This window comes from Propithecus coquereli, unplaced genomic scaffold, assembly GCF_000956105.1.
Source record: "Propithecus coquereli isolate 6110/MARCELLA unplaced genomic scaffold, Pcoq_1.0 Scaffold206, whole genome shotgun sequence".
In the NCBI taxonomy this organism is placed as follows: domain Eukaryota; kingdom Metazoa; phylum Chordata; class Mammalia; order Primates; family Indriidae; genus Propithecus; species Propithecus coquereli.
The window spans coordinates 2,780,515-2,803,894 of record NW_012145634.1 but is presented as its reverse complement, the minus strand read 5'-3'; the positions used below and the strand labels follow the sequence as shown (position 1 = coordinate 2,803,894).

The following is a 23,380-nucleotide window of genomic DNA, read 5'->3' as shown; positions in this document are numbered from 1 at the left end:
AACGTCAGCTGGAACCATGATACAGTTGTTACAGGTACAAAAAACAGTTGACCATAAATGACACAGTCCTACAGGAGGAGAGGTAAGAAGTAGCCCCAAACCACAAAGCCACAATCTTTAAACAATCAGAATATGATGGCAAAATCCTCATTGAGTGTTTTAAAAATACTATGGGTTTCCCTATTTTTCCTTTTAAAATTAATTTTTGAAAATCTGAGACTAATAATATGTAATTCTTCTTTAGTTTATTGCTAAGCTAAGACAGAAAATTATTTAAGAGACCAAACATAACAACTTAGTGTGGTATAGGTGCATTTCAAGAATAAGAGTTGCCAATAAAAAATAAAAAATGTTTTTCTTTGTTTTTCCCAGAGTGGTAGGTAGTGCTGTAATTTAGAGGATTCTTGAAACACTAGCGGAGAAGTGGTCTGCGGTGTTCCAAACCAGAACAGGCATCAGGGAAACAACCACTCAAGCACACAAGTGGCATTTTGTGATCAAATTTATTTTTTGTTTAAATTTCATTTACTTTGTTTTACTGTAATTTACACAAGAGACTGCCAAGTAAACTAGGTATTTTACATTCACCACACATTCCCTCAAATCTCCACAGTTGTTAGAAAAACATTAAAATCCATGCGCCGGGCTCTCATTTCCATGTGTGCCCAAGCTCCCAACGATACTACAGATGCCAGTGAGAGTTAAGTTCATTAAAAAGAGAGGGCTAGACTCTTTATTTCACAAAATTAGCAATAATCTTCCTCGCACCAAACGCTTTGCAGACAATGGTTATGCTCTAGCAAAACCTATCTTACGACAGTGCCCAGAGAGTAAACATCAGTCTTCATCCTGAGTACACAAAGGATGTAGGAAATGTGGGATTTGCTGCTGAGGATAACAGGGTATCGCAATGCAGCAGTGATCCCAAACATCCTTCCTCGTCTGATTCGCTGCAGTCGCTCCAGTGGGGACACGGGACATGTGGGAAAATGAGGGGCAGGGAGGGCAGGACTGTCGGCAAATCAGATCACTAATGTGATCTGACTGCAGGGGTTGGCGTGTTTTAGGAGGGACGGGAGGTTAAAAAAGACAGTTTGTGACCTGAACGCTTCAACAATGATTCTATTCAAGCTTCCAGGACTGACAGGAGAAAAACTGGATTCGGACAGAGAAAGCTTATAAAAATCTTACCTAGCTATTGTTCTTTAAAAAAAAAAAAAAAGGTGGCAGCGGCTTCTAACCAGCATCCTCATGATGCCCATTCAGGAAGTCAGGATACGTTCTGATGACATCCTACTCGGGAGTGTGTCCCAGAGTCAGCTCCACTGGGCCCCTTGGCAGGGCCCCCTAATCGTGCGCAGGCAAGACTCACGCTGTGTCTCAAACTTCTATCTCAAAGGCAGCATCTCCTCCTTGAAGCGCATTTTAACATGAAAAGAGCAAAATGTCATCACTATCTACATTGTATCGTGTGAGCTGTGAGGAACCTAGACCATTTGCATAGTTTCCAAACTGTTAATCCAGAAAAATCATTTCCAAAACGAGACTCCACGGAAGTGCCATACTTTCAATTTTTCTACATAGCCTACAATATTATTAATTTCTTCATCAATTTGTCTAATAGGAGCCTGAAAATTGTCTAGTGTTTACTATAAATCACAAACCGTCATCTCCATTTTTGCTAGGTTTGATATAGAAAAATATTTGAAATTTAAAATACAAAAATCCAATAAAAAACACAAATTTTTTTTAAAAGGATTTTTCCCTCAGGGCAAATAAGTAAAAACTGGCCTGTAACTTTACTCCTTACTTAATAGATATTGTCAAATTTGGCTACAAGATAATAACCGTCCAGAAATAAATAATTATAAATACATTCTGAGTTTACATTCCAGATTCACTGGAATACCAAAAAATTTTGAAGAAATTTTTCTGTGGGAGTCTGCTGCTTATGGGACTAAAATAAAAATTTATAAGAGACTGATTTAAAAGAACAGAAAAATAACAAAAGGCTATATATATTGGTCCACAGTTTGACATTTATGAAACATACCAGCTAGTATTACAATGCAGTCAAATTTGTCCATTAATGGTATTACTCTGATACTTATTAAAATCTGTTCCAGGTATATATATTGAAAATATTTTCTTTTGCATTCTTGCTGAAGATAGGTACAGTACTTTGGAGAAATTGTACTAATCCCTTCAGTATGTTTGTATGTACATATATACACAAACGTGTATCTGGATCTGTAGCTCTCCGTGCGTTTTATATACAGCTATAGATGTACACATGTACACACATGTGGCTGGGAACCTGTGCATGTGTGTATATCATCACAAGCAGACGCTGGGAAACTTCAACACTGTAAGAGACTGGTCAGATTCTTCTTCACTCATCACTGGCTGCACTTGTTCCCCTCACTTGACCTTGATTACGTAACTGTAAGAAAAGTGAAAATGCAAAATGTGTTAAAATACAGGAAGACACAGAAAAGGTGAGACAGCCTGTCACACACATTCTCCATAAAAAATTCTCAACGTAGCAATACTGCCGGCATAAAATATACGCCAACCACTGCATCTTTAAAAACTTAATCTATTTAAAGAGATTTTAGTCTCACTAATAATGGCGTCACATTTTGTTTCATTGGAGGGAAAAATAAATTAGAAGCAGAATCACAAAATAAATCGTAGAAACTTAAGAGAAATTAACAAAAGTAAAAATAAAAAAAAATTTTTAATGAACATTGAATTTAAACGAAGAGCTTTGGGGGAATCTTGGAACAGTTACTTCGCTCTTATTTCGTACAACTACTTTTTGATCACAACAGAACACTTTTTATCCTTTCGTGTTCGATAATTAAAGAGCAGGGAGCTCATGTAAGGGGGCAGCAAAGAACCACAGTGGAGGGACAGGAGTGGTACGTCTTGTTCTTTTCCTCGACAAACACTGTAGTTCCATATCAACAAATGGCGACAGTACACTGTTGATATTTGTTTACTCATACTGGTTTCAGTGTGTGGGGTAGATTCTGATGCTCTCCTCCCCAACCCCTGGAAAATCTGTTATCTGGGCATATAAATTTGTCTTAGAGAAGTAAGACCACTGAAATGTTTTACACCGTCAATTAAAACCACAGTGAATTTACACAGAGTAAAGCTAACTATAAAGATAATTGAAGATTAAACATGAAGGAAGACTTTCTGGTGCACAGAAAAAATTTCAACTAAAATGAATTATTGACGTTTGTCCTTATGATATGGAATGAAGAATCTTTGTTTGATTTAAAATGCTTTTACATATTTCCTTACTAACCACAAATGGTTCTACTGAGAAACAGGTCAATTACCTGGCTATCAACAGATCAGCCAGCTTCTAGGACAATGCTATGTGATGCACATGCACATTTAACAGCTGGGCTCTAACCCGTAACACTAACAACTGGCCTGGGATTACTAAATTAAACCTGTTCCACAGATAAAATTCTTAAAGAATAACTCAAGTGGTTCACTGTCAATTTCTAAAATATTTATCTTTTAAATCCTAAAAATAAAACCACATTTAACAGTTAGAGCCTCTGATTAGAAAGTTAACTTAGAAAGTTACCCATCACCGAAAAGGTATAGGTTTTTAAACGTCTTTTTACCCAGGTCTTCACTTACACAGTTTCATATTGTCTCTGACCCTACAGGGGACTCATCTAGACATCAGCAGCCGACGTGCCTCGAACGGAACCCTTCTTACGCATCTAAATGTAAAATAAAATTGTGAGCTGCTGAAATCAGACTCTAAATAAGGGGTTAGTAAGCAAGGGGAGAAAAAAGATCTAGAAGAGATTATGAAGTCGTGGCTGCCTGTTTATAACCATTATCTACATTAAGAAAGAAGTTCTGAAGCCCCTCTAGTAATCTTGGTTTAAAGACAATCTTGCAAAAGGCTATTTTTGCACAAGCACAAAAAATGTATATGTATTCTTAAATGTAGAAAAGCTCGCAGACTGGTAATATTTAATTGTCAAAGATAGCCAATGGGTAAATAAACTGTTTGCCAATACAATGTGAGAAAATGCCACAATGGTCTGGTCTTTATTTTCACAGTCCATAGACCAGACAGAAAGCCATGACGGTGTGGCCACCTCTGGCTACTTCTGAGACCAGAGTCGCTGAGTGGAGTTCTTTGAAGGAAGTTTACTGAAAAGAGGAAGAATGAAAGGAAGAGCGAGTAAGCACAGAAATAACATATGGCAAACAATGCAGGACATAAGGATGCACCAGAAAGGACAGGCATTCATAGTAACAGGCCATGGACCAAAAAAACTCAACGAGAAAAATCAAAAAATAAATGCACAGAAAACAAACAAATGCAATAAATACATTTCCAAAACTCAACATATACTCTCACTCTCCACCCCTAGAAGTGCCAGTTGAGAACAAACAGGTATAAGGTTTACCCAAAGTACTCCTTCAGCTGCCAAACCTAACTCCAAGAGCTCCCTGCAGGATTACAGGCAGGGGCGTTCCTCTCGTGCCTAACCTCACAAGATACTAGTTCTTCTCTCCAGGGCCAAAATGCATTTGAAAGAAATCCAATTCTTAAAATATTCGTAAATTAAGAGCATTACAACGTATCAAATTCTATCATCAGGTGTCAGGACCTCAAGAAAAGGGGAAATTTCTGAGTGGTGAAGAGGACTTTCAAACGTGAAGCCTCCTCAGGAGGCGGGTGCTTTCCGGGTGGGGGTTCTGGGCCTGCAGGCACAGTGCTGCCCAGATGCAGCTGTCAGGACTCAGGGCAGCAGCACTGCCACGGGGAATGAAGCAAACCCCAATGACCTACAGTAAAAAGGACTTAGATTAAGATAATCAGCTCTTAATGCTGAAATCTGTCTTAAAATGTTTTTGAAATATTTAACCAAGAAACCGCTATGTCTCTCCACCTTGAACCAGTGACAGATTTCTACCAACTTCATGCCATGTGGGTATAAGAATGATAATACTGTCTAATAAATTGGGCTTCTATGTAATTACCTGTCTATCTTACACCTTCCTGGGTGCAATTCCCCACTCTCAAATGACTGACATGCTGGAGAAGAGGCTGAGCCTGCAGACCCACTGCCGTAGACGGGTGCGAGTCACCAGCTCCACGACAAAGGGTCTCATCCTGTTGACACTGGGACCACTCTGTGTTCAGGTACCATGAGGCTGAGAACTTGCGAGGGAAGCAAGAGCACTCCCCTGGAAGAAGAGGTCTCAGTCAAGTTCTGTGCAAGGGCCCAAGCCAGGGAGGGCTTCATTCATCACCCAGTCCATGGTATTGGCTCTTCCTTGTGTGATGTCACTTTCTCAGCACAAAAATTAAACTGAGAGAAAGGCTCTTTCCTGAGAGTTTCAAACAACAAAAATAAATGTTTTCTCTTGGTGTTGGTAAATCCTTGTTGGAAATGCCAGCGCTGTATCATGAACTTAGTGTGAATGAGTGTAATCGTGTTGCTTCTTTTCCACATTCAGCAGACACCAGCTGCTCGGAGGCACCAGAAGCAGAGCTAGCAGGTATCTCTAGAGCCTGGAGCCACTGGAGGGAGCAAAACCAGGCAAGGCAAGGGAAAAGGGACTAAAACCGAGTAAGGTGGAGTGGGGGTGCTGATGGGGGTGCTTGTTAGAGTCAGAAAAGAACACTTGACTCTTGAGAAAGAAAAAACAGAAGGGAGAGAGGCATGAAAAGTAGGAAGTACCCATGACCTACTCTTACCTGTTTAAATATTTTGGCTGTGGCCAGGCTAAAAAATAAGGGGGTGAGGAAGCACCTTCCACCCCTGCTATTTTGTATTTTACCACCCTACTCCCAATTTCCAGAACTCAGAGTCTTGCTATTAGTATGAGAAACTGGGGCCAAAGAGGCTTCCATTGGCTAATCTAGAAACCAAACCCCAATTTATAATGTTGTCTCTATGGGAAAATATGTTTCAAATTTCTAACAATCAATTTAATTTCTGGAACAAAATCCATTCATAAGTTGGAGTCTGTCTATAGTTTACTTTATGTACAAGATAAGGTTAAAACATTTTATTGCCTTATAAAGAAAATATGTCCTAGTCCTCTCAGAAGGTTTGTATAAAGCTAATTAGAAGCAGATCTGCTGTAATCACCAAAAGTAAGCAATTTTAAACACAGATTCAAACGATGCTATGTGCCAAAGAAACAGATTTCCTTCTGTGCCAAAGAACCTGATTTGCTGCCATTCTCCTGTGATTAAATGGAGTTCCTGCCTCACACACAGGCATTCGTCAAATAATCACACCTGCAGTGCTTCCAAAACCGGGCCTGCTGGCAGGGCTTGAGATGACTGCATGGAAACCACCAGCAGGCCCTGGACATTCCTTGGGTTCGTTTCCCCTGTGGGGCCTTACTGCCAACTGAAGACATGCGTGGTCCAGGCAAAAACAAAACCAGATACATGTCAGAAGAAGCCAAAGAAGAATCCATCCCTGGGAGAGAGGAGACGCCCACCAGCTGCCAGGCCTGTTCACTGGTGGCGGGGAAGAGCTGGGGTGGCCTTTAACACTGACACATGACATGCTGACCTCCTGACTCTGCCTAGAGCTTATGAAGAAATAAGGATCCACTGCTAGTTGGGGAAGGGAAGGAGGCATTTGAGGAATCTGTGACAGTACCACTACCCTTACCTTTTCTACAGAAGAGGGAGCTAGGACTTACTGTGCTAACATCTGTAACTTGCTGTGACACAAACTGAGCCAAAGGCAACTTGCTCTAGTGTGAACCAGGTACCAGCTCAGAGAACTAATGCATGAGAAGGAATACAAAACCACCGGATATTTTACAGGCAACGAATTCTAGATCAAGGAAGCTCTAGTCTACCTTCATGAAGGATGCTCAACGAAAGAGAAATCAGAACATGCGAAGGATTATCAGTGTTTAAGAAACTCCATTTTGAGGGGGAATAAACAGATTAAGGCAAAACTTTGAATAACACTCTTCCTAATTTTAACTCTACACTTAACTAAGCTTGTACACAGTTTAAGAAAAGGGGAAATTAGAGAACTACCATAAAGCAGAAAGTCTTACTGTTTCTAATTCTTTCTGAGTCTCATCTTCCATCCTCCTAATGTCTTCCATTGTCAGATCGATCCACTTGTCAATCCAACAAAAAAGCTGGCGATGAAAGTTTGTAAATATCCTTTTTTCCTGCTGTTAAAACAAACGAAAAAAAGCAGTTTAAGATGGCAAAAACCTAAGATTAATGACACATTAACTTTACATGTCCCGATTAACCTATGAAATTTACACGTGCTTAGGTTAAAAAGACCACTACATAGATTAGCGAAAATCTTAATTCCATCCTATTATCATTTTGTACAGCAAAATAAAAAGAAAAGTTTCCCTGTGAAATGGAAAATAATCTCCCCTGGCAAAGGTGTCATGATCTAGTAGAAACTAAAAAAAAAAAAACGTGGTGTGTATGATCTGATCCAACATACTCCTGGCTGGGTCAGATTTATTTTTACCTTTCCCTAAATGTCAATGAGCAAAGGTTAACTAGATTTCTTCTGCTACAAAACTATACATTCTTAACCTCCCTGCAATTCAAAGGAATACTGTGAAGTACCTAAAGAAGAGAGTCCTGGGTTCTTTGGAATTAAGATGTTTTATTAAGAATCATTACATACTCTCCATTAGCTTTTCTACACTGCATGTTACTGCTACTATATATATAAAACCACCTGTGTAATTAGTGGTTTTAATTGCTGAATTATTTAAGTTTTACTCAACTTTCCCAAGAGAGAAAAATGCACGTAACAGTAAGTACTTGTGGACAAGCTTCAACTTTTTAATTTTTTTCCATGAGCAGAAGGGACTTGCATCAATTACACGTGTGAGTTCTATTTATTAAAACTGGATTGTTAATCTGTTATTATGATCCAAGAGGAAGGAAGGAAGCCAATATTTACAGAGTGCCTACTGTGGGCCAACTGCAAGCAGGCCCATGAATCATCAAAGTTTCCAGCACTTTAAGACCCTTTTCTCTTAAAATGTTACAGCAGCTCCAGTTTAAAAGTAGAAAGGTTATGGTGAAACAGATAGAACTAGTTGTGGGAATCTGAGGTATGATGGGGGTTCTTTACAATAATAATGAAACAAATATTCACACTACAGGAAAATACCAAGGAAATTTTCCACATTCCCTGTGTATTAATAACCATGTGTATTTATACAACTGCAATTCTCCCCCTTCCTAGATCTAACTGTCCGCGTTACTTTCACTTTAATAAAGATCACACAAGAAAGAAGCAATTAGAATCTGGATCCTCAGATTGTGTCACCTCAGTTCAGAGTGTACCTACTCTCACTGAGGACCTCTAAAGGAGACATTTCCTACGAAAGCACAAGGTGTATGTATCATGAGAGACACTGGGGGTGGAGGTGTCCAGCTGAGCCGGGGCGGAGGAGCCCCTCAGCAGGCTGGGCCTGCCCTCCCCTTAAAGCCAGGGCCAGAATGCCAGGTCCCCTTGGTGACATGCTGTACGTGGAAAGGGCTCTCTATAGAAGTGCTGGGCAAACCACAAGGAAAGCACTTTGAACAAAAAAGTGCTGTGCTCTTTTCCAAAGAAAGCCCTTTAAAACATCTGGTGGCATCTGTCCTTGCTGTTTCTAGGGATAAAAAGAAGGGGAGAAATGAATTATGCAGGGACAATAATTTGCATCTCATAAAGGAGAAAAAAAAAATCCCACTAGTAACTAGCCCAAATGTTACCCTAAATTTAAGTCACACATTTTGAATAGAGATTACCTTCTGAATGAAGTTTTCTACTTTGCTCTGCAGTCCCCACCACTTGAATTTGATGGTCACCAGCTTATAGGCACACATCTGAGGACAGTCAGGGCTGTTTGCTAGCTCCTTCTAGACAAGAAAAATTGAAAAGGAGAAATCATGACTTAAATATTTATGTTTTGATTAAAACTGACTGTTGTATAACAACATCACAGACATACATGAAAAAATTACAATCTCATGTGTTTAATTCAGATTATCTGAAAATTCAAAATCATTTTAGCAAAAGCATTCCCCTGCTGCGAACCCTCCTTCCACAGACCAAGTTACTTCCTAGCTCTACAGTTTCACAGGCGCATTGCTCTGCCTCAAATTACACTATTCAGATTTCATACGAAATACCAAATTCTATTCACATCCTATCAATAGTGAGACTTTAATACGTAAGGGTTCTCATAATGTCATTATCACACTCCCACCGTGGATGTGGCGAGGCACAATAAAAAATGATGAGAAAGTTCAGTCTTCTTATGTATCATCAAATATTGCCGAGTGGAGTAGCAATGTTTATTAACTGAGGCATTCTCAACAGAAACGGGGTGTGAAAAGTGAAGCAACAGCAGAAATGATCTGTAATTTCAAGTATTCACAGGCAAATCCTATACATGTGGACTTTAAATTCCACAAATGATTACACCTCAGTTTAAATGGTGTAGTCAGGAATCAAATCAAGACTTGTTCTGGTAAACAAGGGAAAATAAAATATTTTTTTAAAAAGCCAAGTGACAGAGGTCCAGAGACTATCTGGATTAAAAGAGACTAAAGAGATAAAAATACATCTGCAATTTGCTTTGAAAAGAAGGCATAAAAAAGAAGCAATTAGAATTCAGATCCCCAGATTATGTCACCGTAGGTTCAGAGTGTAAAATACCACTCTGAAATTTTAGGTTTAGACAAAAAATTTAAAAATGTATCTTTGTGTGAAAAGAAGGAGAGAGGGAGAAGAGGGGAGGGGAAAGGAAATTTGGCAAAGCGTTAACAATTTTTTTTTTTTTTGAGACAGAGTCTCACTCTGTTGCCTGGGCTAGAGTGCCGTGGTGTCATCCTAGCTCACAGCAACCTCAAACTCCTAGGCTCAAGCGATCCTTCACCTCAGCCTCCCAAGTAACTGGGACTACAGGTATGTGCCACCATGCCCAGCTAATTTTTTCTATATATTTTTAGTTGGCCAGCTAATTTGTTTCTATTTTTCGTAAGAGACGGGGTCTTGCTCTTGCTCAGGCTGGTCTTGAACTCCTGAGCTCAAACGATCCGCCCGCCTTGGCCCCCCAGAGTGCTAGGATTACAGGCATGAGCCACCTCGCCCGGCCCGTTAACAACTATTGTAGGTGGTCGTGTTTACTTTTAGGTTTTTGGCTGGTTCTGAAAATTTTCATTGTAAACACTAGAGTGGGGATTGCGACCGGTGGCATCACTGACGATTTCTGTGAACCCGGTCAAGGCAGGCTCTGCTGTGGTGAGTTCAATACATTAGCATGTTTCTTCTCAGGAAGGCACGAGTAGGGGTCAACCAGGAAGTTGCAGCACACATCAGTGTGTTCACCATGGGCCCACTTAGCGTACAGGTCCACTTCCAAGGTGATGTGTGCAGGAGCTCAGAACACTCCAGAGCTGATCCAGAAGAAACTGGGATGGGCTCACGGCAGGGAGCAAACACAGGCACGGTACTGCCCTCAGGAGCTCCCAGTCTAGTGCAGAAGGCACATATGAAAGCAGAGGCAGACTGCAGGTATGATCTGGGGAAAAGCTCTGTAAGCTCTAAGCCCCAGTGCTGGTATGCTTGGAAGATAATGATTTTTTTTAAAAAAGGCTACATCATCTTAGAACTGCTGTGAAGACAAAGTAAGGCAGTGCATGTTCCATGCTTAGTAGGCGGGACTCAAGGGCTTAACACCTATTAGTTCTCTTTCTCCCTTATTCTTTAATGAGAGTCGTATTTACCACTCTGAATCTGTAAGGCAATTTTAACCAAATTTCCTTGTATGAGTAGGAAGGCATGTGCAACACTACGGGGACCCCTTTTGTAAGAACTGAATCACTGGGTCAAAGACCAAAGCAGCCTTTTGCAGGGACTCCTCCTTCTTCACCACTGTGCTCAGCTTCACATGATGCTCGGACATCACAATACCAGTACTGGTCACACTGTGCACCACCCCTGCTTCTTGTCAGCTTCAACTCATTTGCACATTGCACTTTCTATAAGCTGTGTGTGAGCAAAGGTTCCTTCCGTTCAGCCACATAAATTCAAAAAATGTTGAATTCTAGGTCCTACTCTAAAACTTCAAGATCATTCTTCATTTATGCAACCGCAGCACGAGACCACATTTTTTTCCAAATTGTCTGCAGTCCCAGTTTCAGGTTAATTCCGCGGATATGCTGTATGAAGAAATTCTATCTTAGCATTATTAATGGGACTGCAAGCTCTGCAGCATACCACATGACCGATCATCTTTTCTCAGGACATCTGTTCTGTAACAACATTTCATCTTCCGAATAATGACCTCATACATGGGCTATATCGAGGAGGTGACACCAGCAAGCATTTAAACAAAAATACTAGAGCAAACTGTCCTTTTGCAGGTGAATTTTACGTTAACAGAAGAACTTGGCTAGTTTAGCTCTATTTTTTCATGATTTTCCTCCCATAAAACAGAGCACCAGCATGAAAAGTCAGCATGTATGTGTCTGTATACATGAACACATATGCACACCCTACCACACACTTTATGAATAAGTTTAATTCAGTAAGTATTAAGTGGGCACCATTTACACTTTATGCTAGTTGTTGTCAGCGGACATAAAAATGGCTGGTAGAGAACAGTGTAATTATGTATATTATGCTGCCCTCAGTGCCAGTATCTCTTCCAGGAGACACCCTCCTGTTGTGATGCTGTGGCCCTGGACTAAAATCACATAACTATACATCACCACCACCTCCTTGCCCTACAGGCCCCTGGCACTTAAGCTGGGCTCCTGTATGCAGAAGCAGTCAACCAGCCTTCCACGAGACACAGCTAGCTCTGAGTGCCCAGCTTTACTGAAAAGACAAGGCTGGTCTTTCAGAGATCATTTTCTCCATAAGCAATGAGCCAATGCTGAGGTACTTTCTAATCCAATGAGTGTCACTGAAAACCCTCATACGCAACACTGTTTGGGTATATGTAGAATACGGCACTTAAATTGTAAGATACACCTGCCAAACAGTATCACTAGACTAGGGATGAGGGGACTTGGTTGTAGTTCCCCATTATGCAAGGTAACTTCCTGTGTAACATGGGCAGGATCCTTAACCTCTCTGGGCCTCACTTCTCCATCTGTAGTAGGAAAGGCTAGACTCTATCAGAGCTCTCTTTCCTCCACTGAGTGAACCTAAAAACAAAGGCAAGTGATCTTAGCTCCTTTGAGGGCCAGGGTTGGCCCGGGACTGCAAGTGGTAAACACAACATGTCCTTGACATCAAATGGCTTGTCCTAAAACTTCCTATAATTTTGTGTTTTATTCTGTAATATGCCTGGGCTTAACAAAATATCCCCTGCCCACACACCCAGGCTGAATTTCTTCTATGGCTGAGTATCCCCCCCAAACTACTGATTAACCCTAAGATACCTACCAGATTAAACTTCAAAGATCTTATTAATTATGACTCGCTGATAGCTTCATTCTACAACTCCAAATCACCAGACACCTTGTTCTGAATGAAAACCTTGGGTGTACCTAGTGGAACACTGACTCTTCAAAATTCTCCAAAAATTTTATAAAAACAGCAGGATGAAGCATGGTTCTAATTAAAGGAATAAGCTAAATACAAACATGCCTATACCAAACTTGGCCTCCAAGAACAGAGCACACACACATGATTTCAACAATTACCCAAGTTCGTTTCTCACATTCTTTTTAGTGACTCTGGCAAGCTGCTCAAATCAATTAATACTGGTAATTTATAAAGTAACATTGGCCTATAAAATTTATTTTAAACTATAAGTCATGGAACAAAAAAGAACCAGTTCTCTAAGCTATCTTTCCAGATCTAAAACGTATATTCAATCTTGATTTGCTTTTTGTTTTCCATCTAATTTACAAGTAATTTATTTTTAAAAAAACCTTTCAGGGAAGAACATGTAAACCAACTAAAAAATAAGTAAACAAACAGCCTGCTGCCTAGAAACATAAAAATTCCCTGGAGAAAGCTGAGAATTTATAAGCTATATGTTATTTTTTCTTTAATTATTAATATACGCATGACATTTAAGGTCTCATTCAATTCTAAAAATGACTCGTGGTAGTCATCTTAATTTGAGCCACGGTCTTAAAACTAGTGAGTAAATTAAGAATATGGCTTTAAAATTCTCCATACTTACTGATGAAACAGAAAATAGTGAAAAGGCCTAAATGCAATTGAGTGAAAACCTAAACCAACAATTTTGATACCATCTTTCTGCAGTGAAATCTGACACACTGTAATAAAAAGTGTTAAAACTGTTCTTATCCTACCCTGGTAATTCCACTTTCAGAAATGTATCCTATTTAACAGGTAAGGAAATAACAACACCAAAGATTTATCTGTAACAGCAAAAGCCTGGACTTACTAATTATTAACTTCACTCCCACTAAAGGAGAGTGGTGAAATACTTCACAGGCCTTGCAAACAATGGGCTATTATGCATACGGCCATGAAAAACCATCTTTTTAAAGAATGGTTAACGATGTGGAGGAAAAAGAGTAACTATTAAAACAAAAATAAATAAATAGCTATCTATGCATGGCATGAATGTTTCTAACAAAGTAATCTTACATGAATCAAGAAACATACCAAACAGTAGTAATTAAATGGTGGGACTACAACCATTTTATTATTATTTTTTGCACAATTATTTTCAAAATTCACATATCTTATAATCGGAGAAAAACTAAAAAAAAAATTTACCTAAAAATATTTACTCTAAAAGTTTTTGCCCTCTGCTGAGTATTTTAGGACAAAGATTTGCTTTGCCCTAAATTATCTGAATACTCTTTCAGATCTTCATTCTCCTTTGACTATAAACAATCTAAATGTTTTTCTGCTTTTCTTTTTGATGTTTAATAAATCACATCTAAACAAAGCTAAACCAAATCAGGCTAAAAGCTGAATATGTAACTTTAGTCCAGCCCATATTTAATTTTTCTTACAAGCAATCACAAGGTATACATGCACAGTAAAATATGATCAACTCTTTAGGAGTATTGGAAACATTCTTGTGAAGAAATGTGTATCCTTCAAAATGGGAAAAATCTCAACGGGAAAAACATTTGAGACCCCATACTCAGAGCACTGTTCCAGGATCCACAGGACCCAAAGAAGTTCCAGCTCTGCCCAGGAGGTTCACAGCCTGGGGTGAGGCAAAGCTTCCCATCTGGCCTTAAAGAATAAAAATGTTTTCTGATTCTTTCCGTTCGTTGGTTAAAAAATAACCCCAAAGCAAATAAACCAAAATCTGTATTAAGATATTGAACACATAACTCCAACCCAAGTCAAACATAACACATCCTCACCTAAGGCAAAAGAGTTAAGATTAACTCTCTCCTAACCTAAGAAAGAGTTTTATATAGATTAAAGTATGAAAATTTAAAAGGACAATTTTAAAAAGAAAGTAAAGCCTGGTTGGTTAAAATAAGAACCATCAGAAGTTCTATAAGATGAATGTCACGGGCTAAAGGAAGAACCCCAGATTATGACTCATCTCTACGTAATTTAAATTTCATCTGTAATACAGCAAGCACTAGTTGGTTGTGAAATGTTTCCAAAGTTATATTTAAATACTTTGTATACTCACTGAATTCCTTACATTTCATGTTTTTAACTATAAATGAAACTCCCAAACTCAAATCATGTTTTTAATTTAAGAACCCGTATTAGGTTACTCTAAGGTATGTGGTCGAGGCCTAAGGGGGAGTAATGTATACTAGAGCCACACAACATAACTAAACAAAACGTAGTGTGTTTAACTGGAAGGGTGAGCAATCAGTCCATGTTATCCACAGGAACAAGTTTCTTGAATCTGTGACAAACAAATATATACAAATGGTAAAAGAGAATTGAAAATTAAAAAAAGAAAGAATCCAAAGGCACTCTGGAAACTTAAAATGCAGTCTTCTCATGGTTTCATGGGACATGTCAACTTTACACATATTTTTTCCTATTTAGAAATGTGTTGGGAGGAAGATGGAACAGGTATATGCTGCACTAATACTTTGCAAAGACACAGAAGTTTCTGTGAGGCTTTCACACTCTCTTCATATTTTAATTTTTCAGTGTTAGGCAATTTGAATGCTCAATTTCAGCTGTTGATTTTGTGATGTAAGTTTCCAATCCAGATTTCACTAAGAAAGTTAAAAATAAACGTGCTGCTGGGGCTGCTGCCAGTATGTGTGTGTCAGTAAATATCAACACGAGCTTGCAGAATATATGTGAAGTGAGCTTACTGGAATTTCAAGGGGAACCCCATTCCCTAACTCACAGCCATTCTCTCTCTACTTTATTTACGTAGCCATTTATTTTAGTAGCCATTTGGACAGACCTACACTGACCATTTTATTTCTGTAACTACATGGCCAAGTCGAACATTTAACTGATTCTTATTTGGTTTAATATAATCAACCTGAATCCAGCAAATACTTACTAAATGCCTACTCTGAGCAAACCTTCACACTCGGTATTGCCACATATCAAGGTAAGTTGGGCAGAATGAGAAGTGGTTTGAGACAAGAAGGTCTACCATTTTTCCTCCTTTGCTGGCAAAGTAATAATCTTCTCTCTCCTTCTCCTCAAACCACTTGTTCTAGTTCTTCTGATGCGGCCTCGAGGACGAGTGCCAAGCTTTTGGTAACAGCACCTATGGTTTAAAATTCAGTGTGAGCGATGGGAGATGGAAGGAACACATAAACCGCTACCCTGACCCAAGACACACTAAGTGCCACAAGAAGGTCATCGACAAGACTCTAGTAGGGTTCAGAGGTGAAAGAGTCCCATCTGGCTGGGCAAATGGGAAATGTTAAATGGGAAAAGGAAGTGAGATAAAGTTCACAAGATTAAACTAATCGTAGGTTAAACTAATTTCACAAAAATAGGCAAAATGAAATTCAGAGAGGAAAGCTTACTGCCTGTGAAAAAATAGTCAGTCATATCTTCCATATTCCTCCGAACTTAATTTTTTTGTGGCTCACACCCATTTTACTAAACAGGACTATGATAGGTGCTTCATGCTTGTGTCCAACTGCTTGAGGAGCAACACCACATACAAGTGTAACCCGAAGTTCACTTTCAAATAAAACTCATGAAGCAAACTTTATGTTCCTCAAAGTGTCCGGAAGAAACTCTGCAAGAAGCCCACACTGCCAAATCACTTCTTGAACCTGAGTAAGACACTCATTTGTCCGTGCCCGAATCCTTCGGCTCTGCCTGAGAACAGAGACATTCAATAGCCCAGGTAAGGCTAGAACTTACCAGATCTCGTTCGTGGGGCACTTAAGATTCTTAACATGTGGAATGGCTTTTTTGGTAGCCTCTGTAGCAGTTAGTATAATTAGTACATACTATATGCTAAATATGTGTTTTAAAAATTGAATTAAAAACCTAGTCACCAAATTAGGTACTCGAAAAAAAAAAAAAAATCAACCGTGTTCGAAGATCTGCTTTATTATACATAACCCAAAATGTGGTCTAACTAGAAACTACTTATTAAGCCTCTTTATGCCACGCACTACGGGGTTTCAGACATATTTAGAAGCATATTTTCAAATGCCTTCATATTTTTCCTGGGCCTCACAGACAAGTCTAGACTAAGAAGCAAGAGAGCACCCTCGGTCTTCCTACTAGGGCAGCTACCAAGTAAAGGACACTGCTCATCCGCCACTTCAGTTTCTGGGTGGCTTTCCTGCCAGTCTCTACCTCAAAAGGGACTTCCACACCTGGATTTCAACTTCTGCCTCATCACCCACTTCCATTCTTTCTATCCCCAGCCAAAAGTTATCTTGTAATTTCTTAATCTTAGGCCAATAACAGCAAGGATACTGCCATCTTTTCACAGATGTGGGGTAGAAAGAGAAAGGAATCTTGGTGGTGTGGCAGTAAACAAATTAGAACTCTATAAGCCACAAAAATGGCTGCCCCCCACTGGCTTGCAGGATCCAGAATGGCCTCTATAGTTATTTCAGAATGAATTTAAAGCCTCACTGAGCAAGTAAACAGTATGACAAACTGAAAGCTCAGCTCCAACCGCTGGAGCATTTGCGCAGACTAGTTTATCAACACAGAAGACAAATGGGACATGACTTTGTAATTAGAAAGAGAACATATAGAAGGATAATATAAAAACCACCATAATTTCTGGATCAACTTCTTTATTTGACTTGACCCCCTTATATACCCCAACATTCAGAGCACTGGCTGAGACTTCTGAGACATGTCAAGCACTGTAAGGGACAGATGCTTTGGCAAAGCCTCCTACAAAGACCTTTAGAGGCCTAATTATTAACTATCATATATTTGTAGACACAGAAGCTTAAGTCTTCATGAGGTGTCTGGTTTAAATGAAGAAATAAGGCCTTGCCCTAGGGTAAAAATGACACCATAATCTTGAGAGGTAGTGTTTCAACTTGTTAAAACGACAATTTCTCACCTAGATCAGAGAAGGTAAACTGGAAAGCTAAAAGAAATCCACATGTAAAATGTTTTTGATAAACCATCAGAATAGGTAGACATGTCAATGTCACCCCACACAACGCCCTCCAAACAAAAAGCAAATGAAAACATGTACAGATGTACACACACACACACACACACACACACACACACACGCACACTGTGCTATAGAGAAGTAAGACACTGACATCCATCAGAAATGCACGATTCTGCCTTAAAGCAAAAATCTTAATCAGGTTATAAATTGCTCTCCTATTACTATGCACATAGTCACTTAATCAAGTGTCGAACCCCAAGTAACAAAATATAATTCACGTGCTCAGATTTAAAAAATTCTTTCTTCAGAGGGAAAATGAATATACAACTAAGGCCTGCATCTCTGGGTTTGTAGTTTTTTAAAAATAAAAGATATGTATCATACCATAGGCTTAAAAAAAGTCTGTATTCTTAACAAATGTGGAAAACTCTATTCCTTAGCAGCCCTCTCATCCCCTGCTTGCAAATCCTCTCTAAACCATGGCCCCTGCTTTATGGCAGACCCAAGTCGAATGCTCATTAAACACATACAACCACATGGGGTAAAGACAAGTGAGCCAGGATGTGTTTAACAATCCCCAGATACTAGAATGAGGGGAACCCCTGGTTAATTAGACAGGGATAAGGAATAACTGGCCATAAATAGGATAGACAGCATTATTGATAGAACTGAACCTCAAGAGATGATGAAGGCTGAAAATTCTTTTCATTTACTGTGACACTTCCTCAGCATTGGGAACTTAACATTATTTCACTTAGTCCTCACAACAACATTCTGAGGTATAATAGTTACTAATATCATTCCCATTTTAGAGATACGGAAACCAAAGCTCAAAGTTAGGGTTAAGTTATTTAAACCACAACTTGTGCAGATTCAAAATGGGTTTTTAATGGATCTCCCTTAGCACATCTGTCACCTACAGATCCCCTGACCTCTGGAAATGTACCACTGGTATAACAGAAATTATCAAAATCTGGCAAATACCACAAATACAGAGCCACACAACTGCCATGATGCAACAGGGCATAAAAGACGCAGATTGGTGATCTGGAAGTCACTGGATTAAGAGTCAGAATCTGCTACATCTCCACACCTCATACACCTCTGTGACTAGCACTGAATCAGAAACAGCGGACGTCGTTCCATTTCTTCTACTATTAGCTATTGTCTGTGTTTTTCTGGCCAAGTTTCTCATCTATAAAATGAAGCAGCTGCACTTACTCCACAGGAAGGTTGTGAAGATTAAATGTGACCTTGTATAGTACCTGGCATCAACGAAAAGTTTCTTTCCCTCTACCCAGTCTGGTGCAGAAAGCCAGTAAATATTGTAATAATTCAGAAGGAAAATGCTACCATGGGATATGTGTGGAAAAGTTTCGAAGAGGTCATGGGATTTGCACTTAGCCTTGAATATACTTTGGAATGTGTACTGGTAAGGCAGGTTTCTGCTGTAGGGTGTAGGTGGGATGGCTCACAGATGGCCTTAGGAGAAAGCAGCTGAGGAAATACCAGGTAGCACATATGCAACAGCATTCTTCCACACAACCCTGGGTAGGTAAGTGGGTTCAGAATATGATTTCTTCTTCCTTTTCACCATAATTACCATGTATTGTTTGCTGTTACTTCCTCATATTTCAGGAGTATAGAAATTTCCAACTATCATCCTTCTCCAGTACTACCCTCAGTGCCATGGTAAAGACAGTTATTGACAAAGACGGCCTGCCAAACACGCTTGCTGACGAGATCAAGTCCACGGGTTCCTATTTTTCTGCATGTTGTATTATCAGGACTGTCATCCTTCTTGCTCTTACTTCCCTTCGCAGCAGTAAGTGGATGGTTTAGTTATTCTTGATTACACTTGATTATTTCTGAGATCATGGTCAATCACTGAAATTTAGTTAAGCAGTAACTCAATTTGTAACAGTAGCTACACCCATCATCATTTGGCTAAAATGAACAACCAACAGGCAAATGGGTAGAAAGGTATCACAATCGGCCAGCATTCTACCAGCATAATAGTAAGTTATTATTTAACACAGAAAAAAAAGGGGGGACTGCTATTCTGCAAAACTAAAATCCATATCATTTCTGAAAAATAAATTTATTCTAGAATTTTAAATAATCATTAGTCAATAATAAAAGACAAAGCCATGTCAATCAAAAAAAAAAAAAAAAAAAGGAAAAATCATAAACATATATGTTACTAGTTGCTAAAAAGTTAGCATCAGGGAAAAGCCAGAGGGTCAAATTACTTTTGCTGCCTATTATAAAGCAGTTGGGAGATCCTACAGGAAAGATTTGAGCCCAAACACAATAGCTCCACCACATAATGGAGCATTGCCTTTTAAAGTTTATATATGAAAAACTGGTAATCTGAAGAAATTTCAATATTTAATTCATCCGAGTTTCAAGCTCATGCCCCTTTATTCCCTGTAAAAGTGTCATCAGGTAGAGCCAGTCCTCATTGGAGCAAGATGTCCCGTTAGCAATTGTAGCACCTTGGAGGTAGCCACTGTCTGCTGCTCCAGCACAGTGCTCTGGTCTAAAGGCCAGTGTGAAATCTCAAAGGACAAGGCTTCTCTCTGACTCCCGGTGAGTTCTAAAGTCTACAGCTAGAAATCTGAGAAAGGGTGGGAACATTTTTAAAATCCATTAGAGCAAATTTAGAACACAAATACTCACTTTATTCCTTAATTTATAAAAGACATATATCACTTTCTGGGTATTAAAAGTTTCCAGTCATGGCCATTAAATTGGGAGAATTTTGAACCGAACGCTACCCAGAGAACAAATGTGAAAATAAGATAATTATGAATCATTTCCAATTAAACAAAGTCAGACTTACTCTTCCTTTTAGGTGATGTGCAAGACTGTCCACAAAACAGTCTTACATCCTCGGAGAGCTACTCAATGAGTTATCTGTGGGGCTGTTAAGTAATCCTCTATCTGCAAGCAACAACTAGCACCTAGACATCATTTATCGATGACCTGGGACTGGCTTCAGCACACACAGATTGGATACGAAGTAAAAAACACTGCGGTGGAAATTCTGCTCTGGGCATGTTTAGGTTTTTATGTGCCTCTTCTCCTGTCAAATCAGCTATAATAACTTGCCATCAACACATTAAGCCTTCTTTAAGGATTTGTCATTTAGTTTAGAGGATGTCTTTAAAATGCATTATATTTCTATAGCAATTTAAATTATTACCTTCAAATTACTTTTCTTACTTCCATAAATAAAAGTGTGTTCTTTATTCAAAAATAACTACTTGCCACAAAAATTGCCCTCTCGTGTCCTGCTTCCCAAAAATATAACTATTGAAAGGCCAGGAAGAGCCAGGATGAGCTTGGGTAAAGGGAACTTGTTCAGTTTTTACTAAGTCTAAACTTAAACTATAAACCTTCATTTAACATGGATATTTATACTGCTTCAAGTCTCAAAAGAGAACATTACAATCCCCAAAGACTAAATCACTTGTCTCTTTTAAGAGTTATCAGAATAACATTATGCTGAAAGTGACAGTCTAGCTCTGTTCTGTTTGTTAATGCAGCACAGACTTGCTGGCCAACTGCAAATGGCTGTAAGTCCTTATCGCAAATAAAACTATTTTTGTGGCATTTCTATTTTTCACTTAAACGTCACCAGCTCTTCAAGACTCAGGGCCTGTCAAGTGTTCTGTTGCCAAGACTCTGCCTGTCAGAAAGGTCAGCATCTAGTACCTTCCAGTTGGGTCCCAAAGGGCCTCTCTTGGTCTTGACTGACTGGAATAATGCTGGGTCTTCATCAGCTTTGTAGTCCTGCAAAGCAAAACAAAGTCAGAAGCAGAAAAAAAGACTCAGAGAATATTCTTTAACTTTGCCAGAACAGCTCTTTGCAACTACCAAATCTCACAACAGAAACCAATTAGACTTACTGCGCTTTTTGCGTAAAAGTAGGAAAATGTTTCTACATGACATTAAGTTTTCAGTTTGGCTTCTTTTGCTTTAAACTTTTACCTTAGGCAAAACAACTACACAGTAAGTAATAAAAGTCTTGACTAGCAATCCACTCTGACTGGTTACCAGACAGCGATCTTCAAGAATGAATCGTCCAACATTTTTCAATTTTCAGCATTTTGATATAGGGATAGCATTTTGATATAGTTGCTAGAGAGTAACTACTGTGACTGGGAACACAAATCACAACTACTGCTTCTGAGGCATCCTCCCATCTCTTCCATAGTTGGGTCTGCAGGGGACACCTCAATTTCTTCACCAGCCTCTCCAAACCCTTGTTCACAGAGAGTCATGGGGTGCACATAACTTGGCTTCTTCATGGAAGAGAGAGTGCATTCATGTTAGCCCCTCACTGTCAAAGGAGGTAAGGGAGGGGTGTCATCATACCACAGGGGAATGGCCCTAAAATTCTAGGTTTTATTCTAGCTTCTAGCATGTGTAAATTCTGTTTCCCTTAGCATCTTCTTCCTGGAAGAATGGAGGACGTAAAAAAGTAATCTTTTTAAACCTATCTGCTTCATAAAAGTTCTCTTGTCATTACAAACATACACACACATACGCTACAAATAGAAATAAAAAATTACTTTTGAAGAGCTAAACCTCAGATTTAAAAAAAAAAAAAGGCTGCAATAGTAACAGTAGACAGAGGTCAGTTGGTCAGTTTAAAATGCTGAAAGGAGAGAAAAAGAGCCTCTTCCTTCTTGAGCAGACTTTCCGAACCGGGGGTCCTTCACAGCATTCATGAGGGGATCGCATACTTTGGGGGAAACACCCAGACAAGTAAGATCTGAAACTCTGGCTAAAAATCACTGTTCTGGAGATAAGGGCGACACAAGCACAAAGCAATAACTGAACAGGCTCTGAAGCACAACACAAACTTATCACAAATCAAAGAAAACATGTTGAGAAGCACCCACTCAAAACTCAACAGCTCCTCAGTAAATGCATACAGCATGTTAATAATTCCTAAAGAGAAAGTTACAAACAAATTATGTGAGGAAGGAAAAATGTGAGGTCCAGGAAGAAAACAAAACTTTAAAGAAAGATAATTAGGTAAATATGTGATCCTGAACATGAAGCCTGTCTAAAGATTATCTAAGAAGCTACAAAAAGACCCAATAATGGGCTAAAACAATTAAACAAGCAAATTTAGCTGGTCATACCAGGTCTTAACGCTTTAAAATATGGAATGTGTGGCCACAGGCATTAGGTCAGTCAGCTTATTCGGGAACAATTGAACTGGGATGAGCTGTCTGCAAGAAGCCGGACAGTTGGAGCTACTCATATGTCTGGGTACATCAGCAGAAAGTTCAATTACTGTCAGCTAGTATGAATTCTTAAATTCCAATTTTGAAGTGCATCCTAAAAATTAACAACTTCACTTCTGACTGATGAAAGGATCAACTGCACAGGTGGTCCCAAGACCCGGATTCACACTGAGAAATAAGCTACTCTGCTAAAATAAATAAACCAGTAACCCCATACAACATTTCTTCTAGGTCAGAGGCTTGGAATGAAAACCCAAAGAGAAGCTCACTTTTCTCAAAAATTGAAAATATTTCACATCCTACCAAATAATCACTTTGAGCATCGTTTCCATCAATCGAAATCTATTTATTAAACAGCCACCACATAGAAGGTAGCACACAGGATGTTAAGAGGTAATTCAAGAAGTCAGGGAAGGAAGGGACATGGTCCTGGCTCCTAAAAAGGCAGTCTAGTTGGTAGAAAGGAGAGGCAAACAAAGAAAAGGTAATTAAACCCGCAGGAAGTGCACGTTAACTGCCAACAGAGAATGGAGAGAATTACAGTCAGAATC

The 23,380-nt window shown here is 39.2% G+C and overlaps 1 protein-coding gene across 2 annotated transcripts in view; it reads right to left on the bottom strand.

Moving 5' to 3' along the window:
• Positions 1-484: 484 nt before the first annotated feature.
• PITPNB (phosphatidylinositol transfer protein, beta) overlaps positions 485-23,380 on the bottom strand; it is a 63,044-nt gene continuing 40,148 nt past the window's right edge. Inside the window, exons 8-12 of one of the 2 annotated variants that reach the window (XM_012644167.1) lie at positions 21,286-21,363; positions 8,810-8,920; positions 7,087-7,209; positions 3,667-3,752; positions 485-2,443 (exon numbers count right to left, since the gene is read on the bottom strand). In XM_012644167.1, coding sequence (XP_012499621.1) covers positions 3,705-3,752; positions 7,087-7,209; positions 8,810-8,920; positions 21,286-21,363 — 360 coding nt within the window. In that variant the 3' untranslated portion in view covers positions 485-2,443; positions 3,667-3,704. The remainder of the gene's footprint in view (positions 2,444-3,666; positions 3,753-7,086; positions 7,210-8,809; positions 8,921-21,285; positions 21,364-23,380) is intronic. The other variant, XM_012644166.1, reaches the window with a different exon arrangement.